Source organism: Grampus griseus, assembly GCF_964374135.1.
Source record: "Grampus griseus genome assembly, chromosome: 3".
Classification (NCBI taxonomy): Eukaryota; Metazoa; Chordata; class Mammalia; order Artiodactyla; family Delphinidae; genus Grampus; species Grampus griseus.
Window position 1 is genome coordinate 101,217,455 of NC_139019.1, and position 22,726 is coordinate 101,240,180.

General features: G+C 38.7%; 1 protein-coding gene across 3 annotated transcripts in view; it reads right to left on the minus strand.

Annotated features, from left to right (window-relative positions):
• CEP120 (centrosomal protein 120) overlaps positions 1 to 10,353 on the minus strand; it is a 79,079-nt gene extending 68,726 nt beyond the window's left edge. The window contains exons 1-5 of one of the 3 annotated variants that reach the window (XM_082649865.1): positions 10,239 to 10,353; positions 9,912 to 9,989; positions 6,082 to 6,238; positions 4,088 to 4,202; positions 822 to 963 (exon numbers count right to left, since the gene is read on the minus strand). In XM_082649865.1, coding sequence (XP_082505991.1) covers positions 822 to 963; positions 4,088 to 4,202; positions 6,082 to 6,238; positions 9,912 to 9,960 — 463 coding nt within the window. In that variant the 5' untranslated portion in view covers positions 9,961 to 9,989; positions 10,239 to 10,353. Of the gene's footprint in view, positions 1 to 821; positions 964 to 4,087; positions 4,203 to 6,081; positions 6,239 to 9,911; positions 9,993 to 10,238 lie in introns of those variants that run through there. The other 2 variants (XM_082649866.1, XM_082649867.1) reach the window with 2 other exon arrangements.
• Between the last annotated feature and the right edge of the window lie 12,373 nt (positions 10,354 to 22,726).

Consider the following 22,726-nt stretch of genomic DNA (forward strand, 5'->3'; position numbering starts at 1 on the left):
CCATGCTACATGATTCCAACAATACAACATTCTGAAAAAAGCAGAACTACGGAGATAGTAAAAAGATCAGTAGTTGCCAAGGGTCAGAGGGGCGGGAGGGATGAACAAGCAGAACATAGAGGATCTTCAGGGCAGTGAAACTATTCTGTAGGAGACGCCAATCATGGATATGTGTCCTTACACATTTGTCAAAACCTATACAATGTACAACACCAAGGACAAACCCTAATATTAATTATGGATACTGGGTGATAATGATGTGTCAATGTGGGTTCATCGATTTCAACAAATGTACCGCTCTGGTGGGAGATGCTGATAGTGGTGGGGAGGACTGTGTGTGTATGTGGATATCTGGGAACACTTAGTACTTCCCACTCAATTTTGCTGTGAACCTAAAAATGCTCTAAAAAAAAAGGTTTATTAATTTAAAAATAAAGGGGAAAAAAAATGAAGGTTTTCTTAAACTAAAGCTGAGTTAACAGAGACCAGCATAAGCATTTTTGGCTATCCTGCACTCATCCTAGGAAGAAAATTTTCCTAAATAGCTATTTTTATAAACAATATAAAATTCTGTTTTGTTCTGTTATACATATCAAATAAAGAAAAGACAATCTTTCCCTATTTCTAATTTTTGTAAACAAGAGATAAGAGCAACAAGCGTTCATGTGTAACAATGTCCCAACGTTTGTCTGCTGCTCTAGAGTAAGATCAGTTTACACTCCTGCATTTATCTTCCTATAATACCTCCTCCCCTCCCTTCCTCAAGTTCTAGTGCACAGATGTAACTTCTCAGAGAATAACCTTACAGATGATGTACAAACCTCTTCCATCTCGAGGAGGGGCTCCCTTTGCTTTAAAACTATCCACGGGTGCCTTTGTATCTGTTTCCAAAGCAATGCTTATCTGTATCTCAGACTTGAACTTGGTGTATTTATTACTCAGCAACTGGTACCATTTTGGTGCCTAGAGAGTAACAACAAAACAAAATAAAAGCAAAACTCCTTAATTGTTAATAGGAAATATACAGTAGTGGGAAATGTTTTATAAGGTTCTAAATATATTTCCTGTAGTTTCTCAGTACCTTCTCCTCTTTTAAAGTATTTTCTTTCCCCACATTTTCCTCAAAAGAAATTAATCCTGCTTAGGAAACTAACTGAATTTCCTCGTGAAAAAATTAAGTATAAGTTTAGATTGCCTTCCTTGTTTCTACTCCTATGCTTCAACAGGTAATAATGTATTAAAGAGGAGGAAACCCAGTACGTGTATTTCTTTCTATCTTCACTCATATCCCTAATCTCACTTCATCCCTTATAACAACAACAACAAAGACTATCAACCTTCCATTCCTAACCCCTAATTTTTCACTTTTTCTGTTATATGTTTTCTGCCTGCCACATTTCTGCTTTGTTCTGTTTATATCAAATCAGAAAACGAAAAGCTTAGTGTTAATAAAAATACTAACAAAATACTTAAGTAAGGTCTAATGGTAGAGTTCTGGGTTATGAACCATGTATTTGACTGAAACTGAAATAGAAAGGGTTTCTCACAGACTGAGGTATCCTAAATTACCTGAATAGCCACCTCCTCCCCCAAACCGCAAGGTCACCTCAAGAATTCTAATACCGATATCAAAATCTCATGGCCCAAGACCACGTGTATCATTAGTGAAGGGGCACCATTTCAATACGTGTAAACAGCATTCTTACTCTGACCACTGTAATATAAAGGCATAGGAACTGGTGCTTATAGTGATCAAAACCAAAAACTGCAGCTTTATATTCAAATTATGTTTGTAAGTAAAACAGAGTGAACTAGCGCACAGGTATTTAAAAAAAATCCACAACCAAGTTTTTTTAAAGGCAAAAACTCAGTTTGTTGCTGTATTTCTTATGACAGATATTTTCTAATCTTAAGTATAAGCCTGGAAAAAAAGATTTTTAGCTGTTCACAGGATTTATGATATATTTTTGTTATTAACTCAGAAAAATAAATCTAGGCTCTTCTGTTTGTGTTTATTTATAAAGAATCAATTTATCTTGAAATTCAAATATTCTACTATCCAACTTCAAATATTTCTTCTGCTGGCAAACAGAAGACATTAAACAAGACAATATTTGGTTTTCCCAAAACTAACATAATTTAAAAAAATTTCTCGGGGGCTTCCCTGGTGGCACAGTGGTGGAGAGTCTGCCTGCCGATGCAGGGGACACAGGTTCATGCCCCGGTCCAGGAAGATCCCACAGGCCGCGGAGCGGCTGGGCCCGTGAGCCATGGCCGCTGAGCCTGAGCGTCTGGAGCCTGTGCTCCACAACGGAGAGGCCACAACAGTGAGAGGCCCGCGTACCGCAAAAAAAAAAAAAATTCTCCTTAACTTTGTTCACCAATACGATGACAAACTGCCCTAAAGGACTAGACAAGGGGAAAAGGAACACCAAAAGCATTTAGAGGCATGATCTCAGCTCAGATATCCTCCTCCTGAAAGGATTTATCTTCTCTTTAACCAAAGCAACTGCAGAAGTAATCAGGGTCTAAGCTTAAAGAAGGAAAACCTTTTTCAGAACTTGGGGGCAGAGAGGTGATGAGTACCTAAGGATGGAGGAGAAACAAGTCCTCTTTTAAAGCAGTTCAGTTTCTTTTGAATAATTCCAAATTTGGGCCAGGTTGACTGGCTCATTTGCAAATACAAACATACCCTTGGAGATATTGTAAGTTCAGTTCCAGACCACCACAATAAAGTGACTATTGCAATAAAGTGAGTCACACAAATTTTTTGGTTTCCTGGTGCATACAAAAGTTATGTTTACACTATCCTGTAGTCTATTAAGTGTGCAGTAGCATCATGCCTAAAAAAACAATGTACATACCTTATTTAAAAAGTACTTTATTGCTAAAAATGCTAACCATCATCTGAGCCTTCAGTGAGTCATAATCTTTTTACAATAGTAACATCAGAGATCACTGATCACAGATCACTGTAACAAATATAATAATGAAAATGTTTGAAACATTACAAGAATTACCAAAATGTGAGCAAATGCTGCTGGAAAACAGCCCCAACAGATTTGCTTGACATAGGGTTGCCACAAACCTTCAACTGGTGTAAAAAAAAAAAAAAAAAAAAAAAAGTATCTGTGAAGCACAATAAAGTGAACTGCTATAAAACAAGGTATGCCTCTATCATTGCTATCAGTACCAAAAATGTTAGTAACAGGTAAATTTTTCTTCACAGAATCCTAATTTAAGATTCAAGTCAATTGAGGACTTTAAATTAAAAGAAATTTTTTTTTTACTTTATTTTCTTAAGAAAGTTGGACCAGAAAAAAGTCATTAGGAAAAACTGAAAGTTAGAATTTCTAAAGTCAATAACACACAAAAAAGGTTCTAAGATATTTTAAAAGACATAAGAAGCATTTTCAATAACAAAAAGCACAGGAATCAAGACCCTGAGTTGTTCTTCCTTCCTGTGGTGGGAGTACTATTTACATAACAAGTGTCTTTCAAGAAATTCCCTTCCTCTAACCACTACATAAGGAATGCAAGGAGCGGGAAGCAGGGAAACCAGTTAGAAGGCTACTATTAAGACAGCCAAGGTAAGAAGCACAGATAGTGGCTTAAGTTGAGATGGCAGTGTGAAAATGCAGAATAGCAGATGGATCAGGAGGGAAAACCAACTGCAAAGGGTGGCCAAGGAGGCCAGGAAAGGGACGTGTCAAGGAAGACTTCTATACTTCTAGCTCGCCTAACTGGTAGGAGGGTGGTGACCATCCACTGAAGCAAGGAACTCTAAAAGAGGTACACCTTTGAAGGTGAAGTGCAGGAGCTGAACGTGTTAAAGGTAATAGCAACTTGAACACAGATTTGAACTCAGAGAGAAGTTTCTTTGAGAGAGATGGTTCTCGGCCAAAAGAATGACCAAAAGGTCAGGATTTTCTAAATCAAATTCATCATAAGAACTAAGAACTACCATAGTGGCTCAAGCCCATTATCTATTAGGTCCAATATTCCATGTTCTTTCCATCAATCTGTTATCTATTGAATATAACCAACTGTTTACATAATCAGTAACAAAACATCAAAAGGTCAATACCTGCTTTGTTTCTTGAGCAGTTCTTAGGTCTAGAACAATGTAACCTATAGTTTCCCTGGCTGAAGATAAAGGATCCAAGGCAAAACAATGGAGTTTGATAGGAGTACGCTGTAGCCTGCAACATAACAATTTATGTGATAAATAAAATCGCTTTTGCTTAATACTGAACTTTCTATTAGCTTTGAAAAAGCAGTCTACTACTATCAAGACAATTATAATTTTGTTGGATAACCTATATCTATTCTATATTTTCTGAAAAACTCTTCAACTGGAGTAATTATTAATTATGTCTACTTATCTATACACCAACTAAAGTAATATACAAAACATGTCAAAAATTTGTCTCTCATCGAAGAAGCTAACATCTAGATCAATGTTTCTCAAGCTTCTGTAACATACAAAACTCTTTTAAAGTCAAAAATTACCATGAATTTTCAAGATTCATTTTAAATTGTCTTTCTTAGACTGTCACACACACATAAAGCTTCAAATACACACGCGTATATGCTTATAGCTCTTTTTGTTGCTAAAAAAACAAAACAAACTTAAGAATCAAATGTCATAATATCACAAATTATTAAAATTAAGTTAACAACAATTCAATTTACTACATGATAAGGTCATATAAGCATGACCTTCACTGGTATAACATGGCTTCTTTTGAGTCTGGAACCCCTATACTGGCTCACTCATATAGTAAGCTGATTGGATTTTGCCACCACTGTCATCTAATGGAATGACTATGAAACCTGCACTTGGCACAAGATCATCATTTCTATATTTAATTTATCTGTGTTATTTTCTCAGTCTACAAAATACAGAGTGGTACCACTCTGCACTAACACAATTAGATACACAACCACCAAGGCAGGCACTAATATATCAAGTCTCTGTCTGAGCAGATATTACAGAAGTCACTGAGATGAAATACAAAATTCTAATATCCTCTAGGAATTTGATACCCTTTCAAATAAATCCATGGACTAATCTAACAACAGAAGAAATTAAATTTCTCCTTGCTTTCATTTTTTAAATTTGGTACTTTTATTTCATTTAGTACTAAGAAAGAACAAATATTAAAGAGATTCTATGTTCCCCAGAGGAACCATATTTTCAATTCTTTTTAAAATAAAAGTATTAGTGTTCTTGCCTGCTCTGGTCGTAATAGTTCATGAAATAATAAGAAGCTATAACTTTAAATATGTTTTATATACCAATAAAGTATTTAAAGGTCTAAAATCAAGTGTAAAATTAGAAAGAATACCTCATATAATTACTACACACACATATATATATATATATATCTCCTTGGCAAGCCAGGTAAAATATACAATAAATTTATTAATAAAAATTACAGTGGGGCTTCCCTGGTGGCGCACTGGTTGAGAGTCCGCCTGCCAATGCAGGGGACGCCGGCTCGTGCCCCGGTCCGGGAGGATCCCACATGCCGCAGAGCAGCTGGGCCCGTGAGCCATGGCCGCTAAGCCTGCGCGTCCGGAGCCTGTGCTCCGCAACGGGAGAGGCCACAACGGTGAGAGGTCCGCGCACCGCAAAAAAAAAAAAAAAATTACAGTGAATTCCAACCCACATTTAATAGTGGGTAGGCATCATGATGGCACTTCTAGAATATTTATTCTCTCAGACATTAGCAAAAAAAAGAAAGAAAAAAGCAAGCTAAGCTAAGTGTAGTAGTTAAAAGCTTAGCTCTGGAGTTGAACTGGCTGCTGGGCTCTACCACGGTCCAACTGACTGACTTAAGGCAAGTTACTTAACCTCTTAGGCCTCAGTTTTCTCATCTGTAATACAGGGGAAATAATACCTACTTCATAGGGTTAGTCTGATGTTTAAATGAATTACTGTTGCAAAGTACTTACAAATTTCCTGACACATTAAAAAACCACTCAACAAATATTACTATTATCTACTTAGAGATATATATGTATTTATTTATAACAGACTGAAAAAGAGCCAAACAGGTTGAAAATAACAGTCACCTGTGCTGATGAAGTGCTTTCCTGTCAATTTCCCAGGCTAACTCAGTAGCAAATTCTGGCTGGTCAGTATGGTCCACAGGATCAGTAGCCAACTGTTCTCCATCAAACTTTGCTTCTACTACAAGCATATGTTTTGGACGTTTGGGGAAATGGCGACCTAGAGAAAAAGACTGTACAGGTTAACCACAAGTGTACAAAAATCAAATACGATCATTTAGCATGTGTTTTAAAAACTGACATATGTTAACAGTGGTTGACTTGTATAGTCCATAAACTACCTCACTAGCACATACTCACAGATACACTCAAATTCATGATTCATAAAAAACATTTATCAAATTGAAAGCTATAATTAATTAGTGCTTCTCTAACACTAATGTGCAATGAATTACCCAGGAACCCTGTTAAAATGTAGATTCTGGTTCAGTAGGTCTGGGGTGGGCCAGAGAGTCTGCATTTCTAACAAGATCCCAGGAGATGTCCATGGTGTTGTCCTTGGTTCACACTGTGAGCAGCAATGATCTTAATAACATTTGAATTAAAGAGTTAAAAATGTGATTACACCAATTTTAGATATTACGATACTAGTACTTAATAGAGAACAGTTAAATCATCTGGAGAGTTGAGAAATAAATTAGCAAAAACAAATTCACCTGCATCTTAATTTTCCTGCCAACACAGTTAAGAATACCTTACAAATTAGCCAAAGGAAAATAAACACATTTATTCATTCATGTTATTTTCAAGGACAATGTTGTATATTATCAAGAAATATTAAAATATTCTATCTACACATTACTGTCCATTTGTACTGCCTGACCTCATTCCTTTACTGTTTGTTGAAGGCATATTCAAAGTCGGGTATACGCCAGAAAATGGGATGCAAAGAGTAAAACAGAGTACTTGTTCTTGAGGAATTGAGGGTCTAGTGGAAAGAGACAAACTTAAAACACTGAAAACAGAAAGTTAAAAAACTAAGAAAGACGCACTAAGAGTCTTAGAGCCAACATGTTTCCAGGTCTGGTGAGGGGGATTTCGGTGAGCGGGATTTCAGTTAGGGGAGTTTTAACCACTGTTAAGTAAATACATCCCTGCTGCTACTCACCCTGCTACAAGCCACTTAGTAAGGAATTAAGCTGGCCAGAAAGAGCTTGATTGCAAACCTGTGAGTTTCAACCTGATGTTCTCATTTGAAACTCCCTATTAAGAGTCTTACCACACATGGCGTGGCTCTCCCAATTAGCACTAATTGGAGGCCTCTCACTGGACCTCATTTTCAGCTGCTCTGAAAGATCACTAAGTTTCCCAAATGAATTTCATATATGTCAAAAAACCCTGTATTTTCAGACTATCCTAACTACAACCTCCAATAAGCTTGAAAATAGAGGATAAGCAATAGAACAAACAGGTCCCTGCCTCGTCCCAAAGACAATGAATACCTTGAGAACAGAAACGCTGTCATTTTCGTCCTTGGAATCCAGTAAATAGCCCAAAGTTTGCTCATAGTAGAAACCCAATCATTTTATTTTGAATAAAGGGCATTTCTAGAAATGTGGTCAAGAAATTGCAAGCAGCTCAATATAGTTGAAGGACTGGGAACACATGAACATATGGCAGGAGGGGAGATGAGGCTGAAAAGATAGGCAACAGGTCTACCATAGAGGGCCATGTACGCCACTCTTAAGTACAGACCTTACCCCTCAGCACACCGAAGGATTTTAAGAAAATTAGACTGGCACTTCAGAAAGGTTATCCCCAGACAGTAAGGTGGACACTAAGTGTTTTCTGAAAAGAAAACATTCATGAAACAGACTACTGAGACGATTACTACAGTAGATTAGGTGGATAATGACGGCCCCAAAGCAAGACACCCAGAATGGAAACTCATTCATTTAAAAGTTTATATGAAGCACGTACTATTATTTTAAAAATAAAATCAACACTCAGTGACCATGTATAAGTTGGGGATGGAGAGGGAATGCAGGAAGACGATGACTCCCAGGGTCTCGGCTTGATGCAACAGCGTGGTTACAATGAATGAAAATACAAACACAAGAGGAGGAACAGTTTGGAGGACCGTGGGCCAGTTTTAGATATGTTTGTAGCAACCCCTAACTGACCTTCCGGACTCCAGGTTCTCTTCCCTGCAAGCTGCTACTAAAGTACATTTGCAAAAAATCTCTTTCCTACTTCACTGGCTCCCTATTTTTTAGAACATTAAACCTAAATTCCTTGGCTTTCAAGATCCTCCAAGGCCTATTCACTCTATCTGTACAAGCTTATTTCTTACCACGATATTCCTGAATATTCACCTTCCTTGGGTCTGGTCACCTTGCTGACCTCTTCACTGTTCCACCCACCATGCTCAATCCCACAGTGGCCTGGGTTGTCCAATCTCCCGGAATGACTTTCTTCTATCCTCGCTTATCTAAAGCTTACCTACCACTCAAGGCACTTCAGCCATTATCCTCTCCCACCTCCAAAACCTGCATTTACAGCCTGTATCATTTATTTTTATTTTATTTATATTACATCCCAACATACGTCCTGCACATTAATTTGATCTCCCCAAGGAGACAGAACCCTACAACCTTGAAGGGAGAGAGCACTTGACATTTCTGTTACCTCATAGCATGCGCACAGTTCCAAGTCCAAAAGCTTATGTTCACCAAATTACAATGGGATTTCAGTCCTATGTCTTTAAACGTCAGTAACCTAACAGTTAAATCTGCCCCAACACTAAAGCTTCTGGTCAGTCTTCTCTTCCAAAACTCAAAATTTGGGTTTGTAATGTTTTCTTTCCTCTCACCACCCAAATGATGCCAGGCCTCCACAAGATACCTCCCACGGCAGGACAGGGGTCCCCAGCCATTCCTCTCACCACTCAAGATGACGTCTTCGCGTCATGTTATTCAAAACCTATCCTCAATTTACCTATCAACTCCTATACCCTCCACTTTCCTGCAACCTGCTCTCCAACCACACTGAATTCAAGCAATCAAAGAACATGCCTTGTTTTTCTATACCTTAAACACGCCACTGGCTCTTCCCTTTGCCTGGAATGCCCTTCCTTCCTTTTTTTGCGTCTGACAAATTTCTAATCATCCTGTAAGACCCAAATAAATGTCACTTCCTCTGGGAAACCTTTCCCAGCTTTTCCCCAGACAGAGATGGTCATTCTCTCTTCCACATCATGATGAATTATTTGAATTATTTATTGTTCTCCATGCTACTCCCTTAGCTTTTAGAACCAGAACTATTTTACTCTTCCATTCCCAGCACAGTGCCTGACACTCAGTGAGTCTCCAAATAAACAACTGTCACTCATTCAACAAACCAAACTTCGAGGCATGTGTAATAGACCCTCTCGACAACTGTAGTCCTCTACGTCCCCCGTCAAGAGCTGTAAAGGGAACAGCCACCGCAACACTTCTGAAAATGCAAGAAACGTGTACTCGAGTCAAAGTAAAATTCTCACCAATGGTACTACCAGGAGACTGCTGAACAGAACGTGCTTTCCAGGCACACTTTCGGCTCATAATATACGTCATCGACGTGCTGCCTCTGATGGAAATCGTTTTTCCAACATTCTCTGGGTCTACGGCTAGTCACGCTAAATATCACCTATCCCTAAGAGCTCTCACACTCCCTTGGGGGATTTTTAAATCAACTGGCCAATAGACCTCACTGTGTACAACTTTGAAGAAGTCTCTGGGGACGGCACAAGCAAAGATGACAGGGTTTTTCAGGTTAATAAACCCTCGGTCCCATACTACTCTGTTAAAATTCAGGAAGCAGCAGTCGCAAACGCCAAGTCCCGGGCCACTCACCTTCTAGGATGGACACGACGATGAGCAGTTGGTCGGACTTGGAGACCATGGTCGCGGTCGGCGGCCCGCAGGCGGGGTCTGCTGCGAGGAAAAGGAGCCCGGCTGAGTGGCGGGCAGCCCGCGACCCCCGGCTGGACTCCCGCCGAGGCTCCCGCCACCCGCCTGAGGCCCGGGACACCCGGACCCCGCTCTGCGGTCCGCCTGCAGCGCGCCCGGCTCCCCGGCCCCGGGCCGCCAGTCCACCCGCAACCCGGCCCCGACTCAAAAGCCGCTCGGCCACCCGGCCCGGCCTGTTTCCAGGGAGACGCGAGTCCGCCGCCTAAGGACCTTTTGCCGCCTGCGTAGCAGCTTTTTAAACGCCCGGGTGGCCGCCGCGGCCTCCGCCGCGCCCCGCTTCCACCTAGCAACCAGGCCCGCAGGCCCACAGCCCGGGCGAGGCTGGAGGACAAAGGGTCATAGAGACCAGGGCAGTCGAGGATAGAACGCCCCTCAGCCCGCTTCGCCTCCTGCCGTTTTACTCAAAGTTCCAGAGGCCTGAAGAGAAGACTAGCCATTACCTCACAGCGCCCCCTGCTAGCCGGACGAAGGAAAGCGGGCAATTTGGTGGAGACCAATTGCGCAGGCGCACTACTGCAGTAAACGCTTCCGGAAGTTCCCCAGAAACGAAAGTGGATTTGTTCTCTGCTTTACGCCCTAGACACAGCCTGGGAAATATATCAATAGAGATTACAAAAAAAAAAAAAAAACTAGCTCTGTTCAGGCCCTCATTGTCAACACTGCTTAAGATTTAAGTCACATAAAAATAATGATTTAAGTTTGAACTCTAAAATCAACTAAAATTGTCCTCGCGCGGCTGCTCAAGTTTCCATGCTTTGTAAACAAGTAGCGTCAATACGGTAATTGCTGTAAACTGTTGGCGGTGACGTAAGCTCTCTGAGAATTTCCTGTCCAGTAAAATTTACCCTAAAACAAAAACATTGTCACGTGGGCCGGGGAATTAAAGGTATACGTTCTTCTACCCCCTGACGACAAAGTAATGAGCAAAGTCAAGACCAGAATAAAGAAGGCATCTAAAAACTGTAAACCGACATTTTCCTCTTTCTACCCCTTCTTCCCCACACACTTCAGGCTTTATTTTAGAAAACATTAGAAATCTTTCGGAGGGCACCTAGTTTGAAATGATCTTGGGCGGGATAGGTGGGAGGGAGGAGGAAGAGAGAACAATTTCCACTCCTTCACCCCCACTCAACCCCAACCTCCGCTTTGTGCCCCAAAGAAAAGGAGGATGTGGAGACCACACTACTTCTAAGACCCTTTCAGGCCCCATCAGAGCCCTCCCTGATAGAAAGCATTATGCAAAATAATATCAAAGTAGTGATCTACTTTGGGTTCATCATTGAACAATACATTCCCTTGCAGAAAATGTCAAACAGACTCAAAAGTAGGTAGAATAATATAATGAACCAGCAGGTACTCAGAACGCAGCTTCAGAAATTGTCAACTAAAGACCAATCATCTTCATCTGTTGCAGAGGAGCAGGGATTTGAAGGAAATCCCTAAGGTCATATCAATTCATCTCTTTCAATATGTACCTCTAAAAGATAAAGATTTTTTAAAATATCTTAAAATATTAGATACTTAACCACAATTGCATTATTACACCTTAAAAGTTAACAATAATTCCTTAATACAATTAAATATACACTGTTCAAATTTCCCTGATTGTCTCATAATTTTTTTTCCGTTGGTTTGCTCAAATCAGGACCCAGACAAGTTCCAAAACACAATGTATTTGGTTGATCTATCTCTTGCCACTTTTAATCTGTAGGTACTCGCCTCCACTTTTTTTTTTCCTTGAAACTCTTCATTGAGGAAACTGGCCGCGTAATTTTATAGAGTTTACCCCTGTCAAAATTTTGTTGATGCAATACCAATGTTGTTATTTAACATATCCTCTGTTGAGCAGTCTAATAAATATGTCCACATTGACAATACTCAAAGAATATTAGCAAACAGATGAACAACAACAAGCAAAATACAAGGTTATCAGTGGTGTAAAACACTACTTAGCCTTAAACTCTAGAAAAAGGGAGGTCAAAGCATGAGACTAAGGGTCTCCAGTGGAAAGAGATCAGAGTTTGGGACCTACTTCTGCCAATTTGCATGCTGGGTTACCTTAAGCAAGTCACTATCTGTTTTAGCCTCAGTTTCAGCTATACAGTGGTAGCATAGATGATGCCTTAGTTCAGAACTTAAATGTAGTAAATGCCATTTAATTGTTACCTTTTTATATGAACAATCTCAGACCTTAAATAGTAGCTGTAAAAGAACTAGGAACTGCCATCAATATACCTCATTGTTTTGCTTTAGGATATCCACCAGGGCTGAAAACCTGGATTGTAAACCATCGCTGAATGCCAGAGAATAATCTCAGGTGAGAAAAAAATCTGACAAATCGTCGACATAAACTAAGAAACTTTTTCACATGGTAAAATTTTCACATGGCTCTCTTTCTCTGGATTTTCCCCCCAAAACAACACTATTACTTCTAAAATCACCTCATCACAGCTAATGAAAAGTCATCAACTTAGTTGGCATGGTTTTTTTGTTTTTACAACTATAAAACTAATGACGTGAAATTTCTCATTTATCCCACCTAGAAATGGAATTATAATTCTATCAGCATCTAAAGCCTCCTTATCTGTTATTCTACAATCTAATTTCCTCTCATATGTGATATTTAGCAGTAATAACTTCAGTTCTTGCATAAATCATTGTATTTTAGCTTAAATTCATGAGAGGAAGTTTTGTTATAAGTTTATAAAGTATCAATACTGTTTCAAAATACATAAGTGCTAATAAGATATAAAATTTGTGTCTATTACATAATGTGAGATTCATTACACTGTAAACATGCAAATTCAAACTAACAAGTTTGATTAAATCCTTGATTCTGAAATCATGTTTGTCAACCTAAAAGCTTATCATATTAGGTAGCTTTCTATTTCTAGGGATTTCCCAGAACCAAACAAAGCATTTTGACTCATTTCAAGCCTTTCTTTTTCTGTAGCTATTTTATATTCCCGCAAACCTCTTTCCTAGTAGTATGTCTCTATATTTCTTATCAACACGTCTGTGGCCACCACAGGAGGGATCATGAGCTGTGTTCCCCTTCCTCAGCCCCTTGCCTCTTTTTGTCCCCTCCCCACATACTCACACTTTCACACTTAGTAAAATTTAAGGCAAGCTCCAAGGACTAATAAAACTAACATATCTATTGAATAACTGCTATTTGTAAAAGCATGGTGCCACCCTGACCTTCAAGGCATGCTTAGAAAATAGCCTCCTTCTAGAAGAGGGAGCAGGAATAGACTTAATAACTAGTCCTCACTTAGTGTCAAGGTGACTTCCAATCTAGGGTCTGATCTCATTAAACTTGGTCATTAATTTCTGTGCCTTTAATCCCTTAAAGAAGGACCACTAATATCTATGGTAGTGGAGACAATGGAGCCCCATAGTAAAGAGTCAGACATACCTGCATTCCAAGTTTCTCAACCTATCAGCCTTGCGGCTTAGCCAAAATTACTTTGCTCTGAACCTCAGTTTTCCCATCAGTGAAACAGAGTTAGTAGTCCTCACCTCACATGGTTTTTGTGAGGATTAAATGTCATTGTCTCTTTTAAGGGCCTAGGATGTGATGAAATCTCTGAATATGGTAGCTATTTTTATTGTGAATGTGGAGGGATAATTTATTCTGCTATTATTTTGTGATTTGTTCCTTTTCTGGTTCTTCAGAAATAACCAGATCCTCTATATCCCCCCCACCTATGCCTATATTTATGTTCTGGGGTAATATCCCCCCATACAGCCCCTCTCCTTGCCTTTTGTGAAAGACCACGGCAGAACCTTCCAAAGTCAGATACTCCTCATGTCAGGCAGGTGCTGTTAACTAGTGCAGTGGGCTGGGCCTGGCCTGAGCAGAAGCAGAGACAGCCCTTCTCTGCCCCAGCTGGGTATTGTCATGCAGTAATAGGCAGATTTTCCAAATTTCCATAAGAAGCTAGCATTATAGATATTTACGTGAAACGATTCAATTTTTAAATGCTGGTAACTGATTTCAGTTTAAAGAAAAAAAAAAAAACCCACTGCAGGAACCAAACCAAAACTTCTGCCAGCCACAGGTTAATTACCAACACCACACCTCATCCCCCACTCCCAACCTAAATTCATGAAGGTGGTTTTAATAGCTGTCCCTGACCGGCTGCGGAGAGTGGTAAGGAAAGGAGAAGAGGTTGCCTTCGGCTGGGAAGGAGAGGAGTGAAGGGGAACGTGGTGGGGACCCACAGTCCACTTCTTGGCAAACCCCTCAGGAGGGGATGGAAATGGGGAGGGAAGTGAGGAGTTAGGCCCCAATTTATCATCCTTGGCACGGGTTCTTATGCCCCTAATTTCACATAGAATCAGCAAATTCACTAGACTTCAAGGGCTTGGATGAGAGACAGCTGAGCAGTGACCAGCAAGGACAAAAATTTTCAAGGCCTCCTCAATATTTACTCGGTGTAAGAACCTTAGCACCTTTGCACAACATTTTGTGCGTGGATGAGGGGAGCTCCAATGATGACTGAAATGGAATTTCTGCTGTCGAAAGGAGCTTCGGATGGACGTTAAGAGTCTAAAGAAAAGCAACATTTCTGGCACTCTCTCCTATGTGGAGTAAGCTTCATGGGGTTACTTTAGGCTGAGGTGAGCTTTGAGCCACCCTGTTATGGTATGTTGTCACCGTGGCTCTCTCTGAGGCAAGGTGTAGAGAGTGGGAGAATGCACCCTTCTCAAGACAGAAGAGCTGGAGACACTCCTGGAACTCTGGAAAGGGCTGCAGGCCAATAGAAAATGCTGCTCAGTTTTGCTTTACAAAGACTATGCCGTCAGTAGAGTGGCCACATACTAGGGGCAGCAGACTTTCAGGGGTCCATTTTAGGGGTAGAGGATAGAACAGATGGTAGACGCTGGGATGAAAGACCCGCCACAGTAACACTGACATTGAGAAACATTATGTGACATTGTGGGACTTTGCTTCACCTATTATGTAATGTCTGATGTGTTTTTCTTGTTTGTTTTTCTCTAAAATGCTCCCCTTTGAAAAACTGAAACCAATACTGGTGGAAGAGCTGGTGCCAGTCTACTCAGCTGTCTGGTGGAGAAATTCCCCAGGCTTCTGGGTGAGTGTTGGGCCCATAGAAGTCTGACCCCACTAAATGGTAACAGAGTCTTCTGTGCTAAAAGATATCCCTGGCACAAGAGTTCTATTTAATGCTGATGTTACAAGTACACCTGAAGCGTATAACGCTATTCCCTACCTCAACGTGTTAGACTGAACCAACCACAACAAATTACATAAAAATAATTACAGCCCCACCTCTTAAATTAAGAGAAAGTCTCTAAACATATGGCCTAGATTCAGAGAAGACAGAAGCCTCCCTTAACTTCTCACCCACATCCCTAAGCCGTAGCACAAGCAGCTCCGCTAATCAGCAGCTATAGCAAGCTGCAACACACCATTTCATGAGTGCTACAACAAAACTGTTATCCCATGCAATTTTGCATAAATCACAATGCTATACTTCCCGAATTTTTACATGTGTTCCTGCTGCCAACATAATAATTTTTATTTGCATAAATGTGTACTTTTCCAAGCAGGTTCTAGTAAGCATAACAAGAACTCACACATGTGTCCCAGGAGAAATTCAGCATTGAGCCGGGAGCCACTCAGAGGGCATTAGGGATAGATGGGTCTTGAACCAAGAAAGAGCAACAGAGAAGGGAGGACCACACCTGTATCTGCTGAGTTAGGGATACTTGCATCTTTGATCCCAATTCTTTGGAGAAAGAAAAGAGAGGAAGAAAGAGAGGAAAGGGAATAGAACAGTTGATCCCATTCCTTTCCCAATCTAAATTACTTAAATGGAAACTTCATTGAAACAGGGAGGGCGGGAGGAGATGAGATTTCAAACAGATGTGAGGTAAAATTTTCAACAGGAAATAAATTGGACTGAACTGATATTTTAATAGCTGAAAGTGATCAGAAAGCTGTGGGGTCTGACTAAGCTGTCATAACGGGATGGGAGAAGGAAACTCAATGCTGCATAGTTGAAAGCAGTAACTGGAGAAAAATGGAACCATTTCATATTTGTACCCTGACCTAAGTTCTGATTGTTGAACAAACCAGTCATTTGATGATGATGATGGTGATGATGATAATAATAATATTCTATTGACTCTTCTGATCTTTCCAGCAACATTATGGAGAATAAAGCAGGGTTTTTACCACTTTTCAACAGATACGAAAATCTGAAGTTGGATAAACTTGAACAATTTGATAACAATCAGAGGTCAGGTCCTCTGAGTGCTTCTGTTAAGGTACCCTAGTGATTCTCAAACTGGGGTACACATATGACCTGAGAACATGGAACTGTGCCAGAGCTCTGGAGTAGAAATTTCTATAACACATTGTGGGGCAACAATGTTAATCAGTGGTGAGAAATGAAAACATGTTTTTTATATTAAAATAAGCATGAAACTATATGGATACAATAAACATTTTGCATGATTTTTAAAGATAGAACATAACGCTTCAAAGAAGTTTGCTTTGGACTACACGGTCAGCCTTCAACTAACCCAGACTCCGTCCATGTTAACCCTCCTCTCCAGTTAGTGGGTAATTTAGTGGACCCTTTGAAAAGCCCCTCACTTACACTCTTGAGCTAGATTCATCTTTAAAGCTGCTTGCAATAGTGAAAGGAGGAAATACAATGTCCAAGGGGAAGTAATATCCTACTTCCACATGACACTCTGTGGGGTTAGAGAAGATTAAAGTCATCCTAATTATATGTTGAAATCATTGTTATTTCAATACAGTGAATGAAGTCCTTAGGAAGGTTGACTTTGATATTCTAGTTACGCCAGATTTAAATGGTTGGACATTTTCAGCTGAGGGGTACTCTTAGGATAGTTGAGTGGGATAACGGAATATTAGTGCACTTTGTTAATTTTCACAACTGTGAATTGGTTTTTTATCATAAAAATAATTAATGTCCCAGATGAGAGCTGACTAAAAAGTAAAAAGCAGTGATTTAAAAAAAAATTTTGGCTAAAAACTGCAACATTAACGTTGAGTGGCTTATCCTAACGTTAACCAGAAATATACCATCTTCCAAATATCAGTAAATGTAAATTCCAGTAAGTTAGAAAACATGTCTATTTTGTTCATTGTCCTATTGTTATTGCCTGGAAGAGTGCTGAGTAAATGTGTAGTAGAGGCTCAATAGACTCTTATTGAGTAAACAAGCCAAATTTACAACAATCATAGAGTTATATCTGCATCAGTTATAGAGAGTAATAGAGATGTAATTCGTACATGTGCAGAGGACAGAGGTGAATACATAATTCGGTGCAGCTCAAGAAGTGTAGCTGTGAAATTTTCTTGATCAGATTGCACCAACCATTCTCTGATACATTAAAAACACTGTGTAATCCATTTAGTTTCAGCAACTTTTTAACAATATGAAAAGAAATGATTTATTGGACTACAGGAGAGAAGAAAGACCTACAGTGGTGCTTTGGGAAAGGCTCAAAGGCTAAGATGACAATAAAGAGATGACGTCAAGGACGTCAAGGATGAGAGTGAGTGAGCTACCCTTGAAAAAGTGATTATTCTACACGTGTTAAGAGGAGAAAGGAAAATTTGAAGAAAAGGAAAAAAAGATATAATATTAAATTCTATGTTTCATTAGTGTTCTCAAGAAGCCTGACAAGGAAAGAGGATTACTCCATTAGGGAGTGAGAAGGATACTTAAAATAAGAAAAATGAACTATTTTAAAATCTAGACTTCTGCAGAATTTAAACCAATAGTTATAGACACAATGAGACGTATTTTCGAAATACATTTTAAAAAGTGTTTATCAACCAGTTCTAATAATTCTTAGTTAAACAACATTTGCATTGTATCAAGATATGGAATATTATAGTTTTGGCCACCATCCAGCAGTGTTTATTAACAAACTGGCTTCTGTCATCTCTATCAAGGAATATGTACATGCCAAAATGATGTCTTTTTAACAGGGAGAAGTTAAAAAGATATTTTACTACTTGTTTGCTATTATTTTCTTGTCGGGAATGTTAACACTGTTTTGATACAGCACATCCCAAATCCTTGTTTAAATTAACAACATCCCCAATCCTTGTTTAAATTAACAAGTCATTATATTAGTAGAACACATGCCAATGAAGTACAATCTAAGTTCCATGAGACAGGATCTTGTTTGTTCTACTTTCTATCCCCAGGGTCTAGAATAGTGCTTGGCACACAGTAGGCATTTAATAAATATTTGTTGAATGAATGGACAAAAGTACAAGGATTTTAGCCAGTAGATGGACTCTAAACCTAACGTGGCATGACCTATTTGACTAATATCCTCTATTATAAAATAAATTTATCAAAATGTTAAACATTTTCTTGGAATATTCATTTCTTCCAAATAAAATGCTATAATATTATTTTGTTATATTTAGCTAGTAGCTTACTTTTGTCAAACTTTTATACTTCAATTTTTTTAATGTAGCAATCAGAAGTTTTCAAGGACTTTCTCTTGTTTCTTACCTTGACCAAAATAGAACCATAAGATTCCCAGGAGTTTCTTCAAATTTCAAATACCCAAACTCACATTGCCGTCTATCTTGGAAAATTTACCTCTGAACTTAATCAGAGGAATTGAATAAATTTATCATATATCTATGTTCAGTCAAGTTCACTGGTGATTTTTTTTTTTTAATTAAAGTAAGCTTCTAAGTTTTAGGAAAACGGAGCAGAGATTCCAGGGCTTGAATTTGTTCCCATTTAAAAAGTATTAAATGGTATAACAAATGCATTGCAACGGACCCAATTATCAGCCCATCCAAATGGTTAACTTACCACTTCTCAGAGTAGAGCTTAGGGAGTGCTCATCTTACACAAGTGGCCAGGTTTCTTTTCTTCTTGTCCTTTCCCCTGAAGGGTTTCTGCCTAGATCAATTAGCTTTCTCCCTACCCAGCCTGGTTCTCATGAGTATGGGTGCCTAATGTTATCATTTTGATAAGAAAAGGTGGAACTTCATAGCAGTTCCTTGTATTCATTACCTTCACATTCATTTAAATCAAACAATTTAATCTGATACCTGGTAATGAGGTAATTATTCCATACATTTTTTTTCTGTCCCTCCCCTCAAATCATCCATGATTATATTCAAAGATAATAACATCCAGATACGTTATTTACTTTGGTCAAAATTTCACTCATTGGGACATTTTGTTTACAAGTCCTCCCCCCAAAACAAAATCTCATTGGATTAAAATGTTACAGGTTTTTGGAAACAGAACCAACAAATCTGCTTATATTAGTTGTTTGTACCTTATCAGATACTGCTTTCCATTCTAAAATCTCATACATGAACCACCAAACACAAAAGAAGAAGAGAGTTAATTTAATACATTTACCTTAATTTGAGAACTTTCTCTTTTGATGAAGCTCTATCTTTTTTCTACTTTCTTATATCAGCAAAATAGAAATCAATTTAAATCTAGATGATCAGTATTTAGCTAGCTTGAATATTTTATTTCCTCTGTGGCCACATGGTATTATAATATGTAGGAATTATGAATCCAACAGATTAAGTGTAAGTAGATAATGGAGGATGGATGCCAAAGAGCCTATGGATCTGTAGTCTGCAGAATAAATACTGCTGAGTTTAATGGAGAGAACGTAGAAACCCCAAAATAAGCATCTTTGAAGGGCAGAAGATTTTCTATCAAAATACAGCACAAGTTTTCCACAATTATTTTGGCACCTAAGTAATCTTCAAAAGCATATATTTTCAATGCAGTTACATTTCTGCTAGAAAACAATCATGTGGATTACCTTCCATCTGTTTTTTATCACCTCCCCCTCTCCTCATACCCTTAAAGATACTGATTTCCTAGACATCCAAGCTATGGAACAAAACACAAAATTTCACCAAAGAAGGAAAAAGTTAAGTTCATTTCTAAAGGTCACTTGCTTCTATTTTTGTATTTTTGATGTTATTTTTAAATATTTCAATAAAGTTAAAGGAATGAATGAATTATCTGAAAAGAGACCACTTTTTAAAAACATAAGGATTATTTTTGTAATACTATAAATAGTTATTGAACTCCCTCTTCAATGTAATTCTCCAACTTGATGATGTGGTACATAAATTATTCAGGAAGAGATGTATCTTAATCACTTCTTATCAGCATTGATATTTTAAGATTAGATCTCAAGGACATTGTAGGTAAAACATAGTTTAAGCACAAATCCTATTACTGAGATTTGCTTTAAGATCTTTGGCATTTTGTGATTGCTAAAAGCCCTCGTCTCTTATAACCAGCCATATTATTATGTTGTATTTAATGGAAACTTTTAGAATTAATATTTCAGATGCTATTTAAAGTGATTAACTTAAATCGATAATTACAGAGATTCAAGCAGCTTCTCTTTCCCTATTATTCCAGCCTATGACGTGAAACAGTTCACACTAAAATTATGAAACAATATGTTGAGGAATTCTTCAATATTCCATATGTTGTATAAGTATCAGTATGCTTTTAGCTTCAAGAAGTGGAAAACTTGACCCCAACTGGTTTATAGCATAAGGAAATGTTTGTACTTGGTACTTTAGAAGTAGGGAGAGCTTCAGGGTTCGTGCAATCCCTACAAGTCCATCGCCTGTGCTCTTCATTTTGAGTTATTTCATCCTCAGGTCAGTATCCCTCACTGGGGAGAGACTGTAACAGCACAGAATGATTTCCAGAGAAACAGCATCTTTTTGGGGGGGCTTTCTCCTAACAGTAAGGACATTCCTTTTTAAGCAGCTGGAATCTCATGGGCTCACACTCTCCCTCGGGCTCATTTCTGAACAATCCTATGGCCAGGGGAATGCCACAGTTGACTTGTCTATACCCTATTCCTAAACCAGACATTGTTGCAAGAGTTTGAGATTAGCTTTAAACCAGCCAGGTCTAGTCCGGAGGCTGGAGATGAAGTCACCTTTCTCTGAAGCACATGGTTTGCAGAGACAGGACAGCAAGATAGGATACAGTTAGGAAGGGAGAATGGAGAATGGAGGAGCACTAACAATGTTTGGCAGAATAAAGCTTTTTTTTAAATAGGTAATTGCCTGTGATGTTGAACTAAATATTCAGTTAAAGGCAACAAAACAATATAAAGCAGTAATCATCCAAGTAGGGGGATATTACAAGCATCTAAAACCATTTTTATTGAAGTTAAATTCCCCTCCCTATTCTGATTTGCACCTGTATGAGGCTCTCTTCCTTGTCCCACTGAAAATTAGTTACTGTTGGGAGACTTGTTGGATCTGATGGATGAAGACTTTAAAATTATTGAGAACTATGCCTGTAGAAAAAACTTTTTAATGTGAGGGGCCAAAATAAATGGTTGTAAAGGAATAAAATAATGTAGCTGGTTATTCATATTTCATCCTGATGTCAGCCTCTTTTCACTTGCTGTTTTGGTTTCAGAAATCCTGTGATAAAGGCTATTACTGGGTTTTTAAAAATATCTCTTCCAAAAAAAAAGGCAAAAAACCAGATTTCACCTAACCTAGTGATAAGGAGAGCAGCCTAACTTGTTTTGTTTTGTTGACCCTGTATCTCACCTAAGACTGTGTCTCTTTGGTAGAGGATGGTTCAGGAGTAACTGTAGCATTGTCAGCCCTTTCTCAAAAAAAAAAAAGGCAAAAATAATTTCTCAAAAAGCCCTGACCAGCAGTGGTCACCTTTTTACATTGTATAGACTTCATCTTGGAAACATTTGAATAGGAGAATTTCTTTTTACGTGAGCTAATTTAAAATCTAATGATTTCTTTTTCTAATTTTAAACAAAATAAAAATTCAATGCAGGGCTTCCCTGGTGGCGCAGTGGTTGAGAGTCCGCCTGCCGATGCAGGGGACATGGGTTCACGCCCCGGTCTGGAAAGATCCCATATGCCATGGAGCGGGTAGGCCCGTGAGCCATGCCCGCTGAGCCTGCGTGTCCGGAGCCTGTGCTCCGCAACAGGAGAGGCCACAACAGTGAGAGGCCCGCGTACTGCAAAAAAAAAAAAATTCAATGCAGAAAATTGAGAACATATAAACTTCAAAGACTGTTGGTAGGGATGGAAATTGGTGCAGCCACTGTGGAAAACATTATGGAGGTTTCTCAAAAAACTAAAAATAGAACTACCATAATACCCAGCAATCCCACTCCTGGGTATATATCTGAAAAAAATGAAAACACTAATTTGAAAAGATACTTGTACCCCAATGTTTATAGCAGCATTATTTACAATTGCCAACTGTTCATCAACAGATGAATGGATAAAGAATATGAGATATATACCTACATCTCTATATAAATATAGATATAGATATAGATATACACACACACACTATGGAATACTACTCAGCCATAAAATAGAATGAAATTTTGCTAGTTGCTACAACAAGGATGGACTTGGAGGGTATTAAGCTAAGTGAAATAAGTCAGACAGAGAAAGACAAATACTGTATGATGTTACTTAGATGTGGAATAAAAAAAATAAAACCAGTGAATATAAAAAAAAAAAGAAACAGACTCACAGATTCAGAGAACAAACTAGTGGTTACCAGTGGAGAGAGGGAAGAAGGGAGGGGCAAGAGAGGGGTAGGGTATTAAGAGGTACAAACTACTGTGTACAAAATAAATAAGCTACAGGGATAGATTGT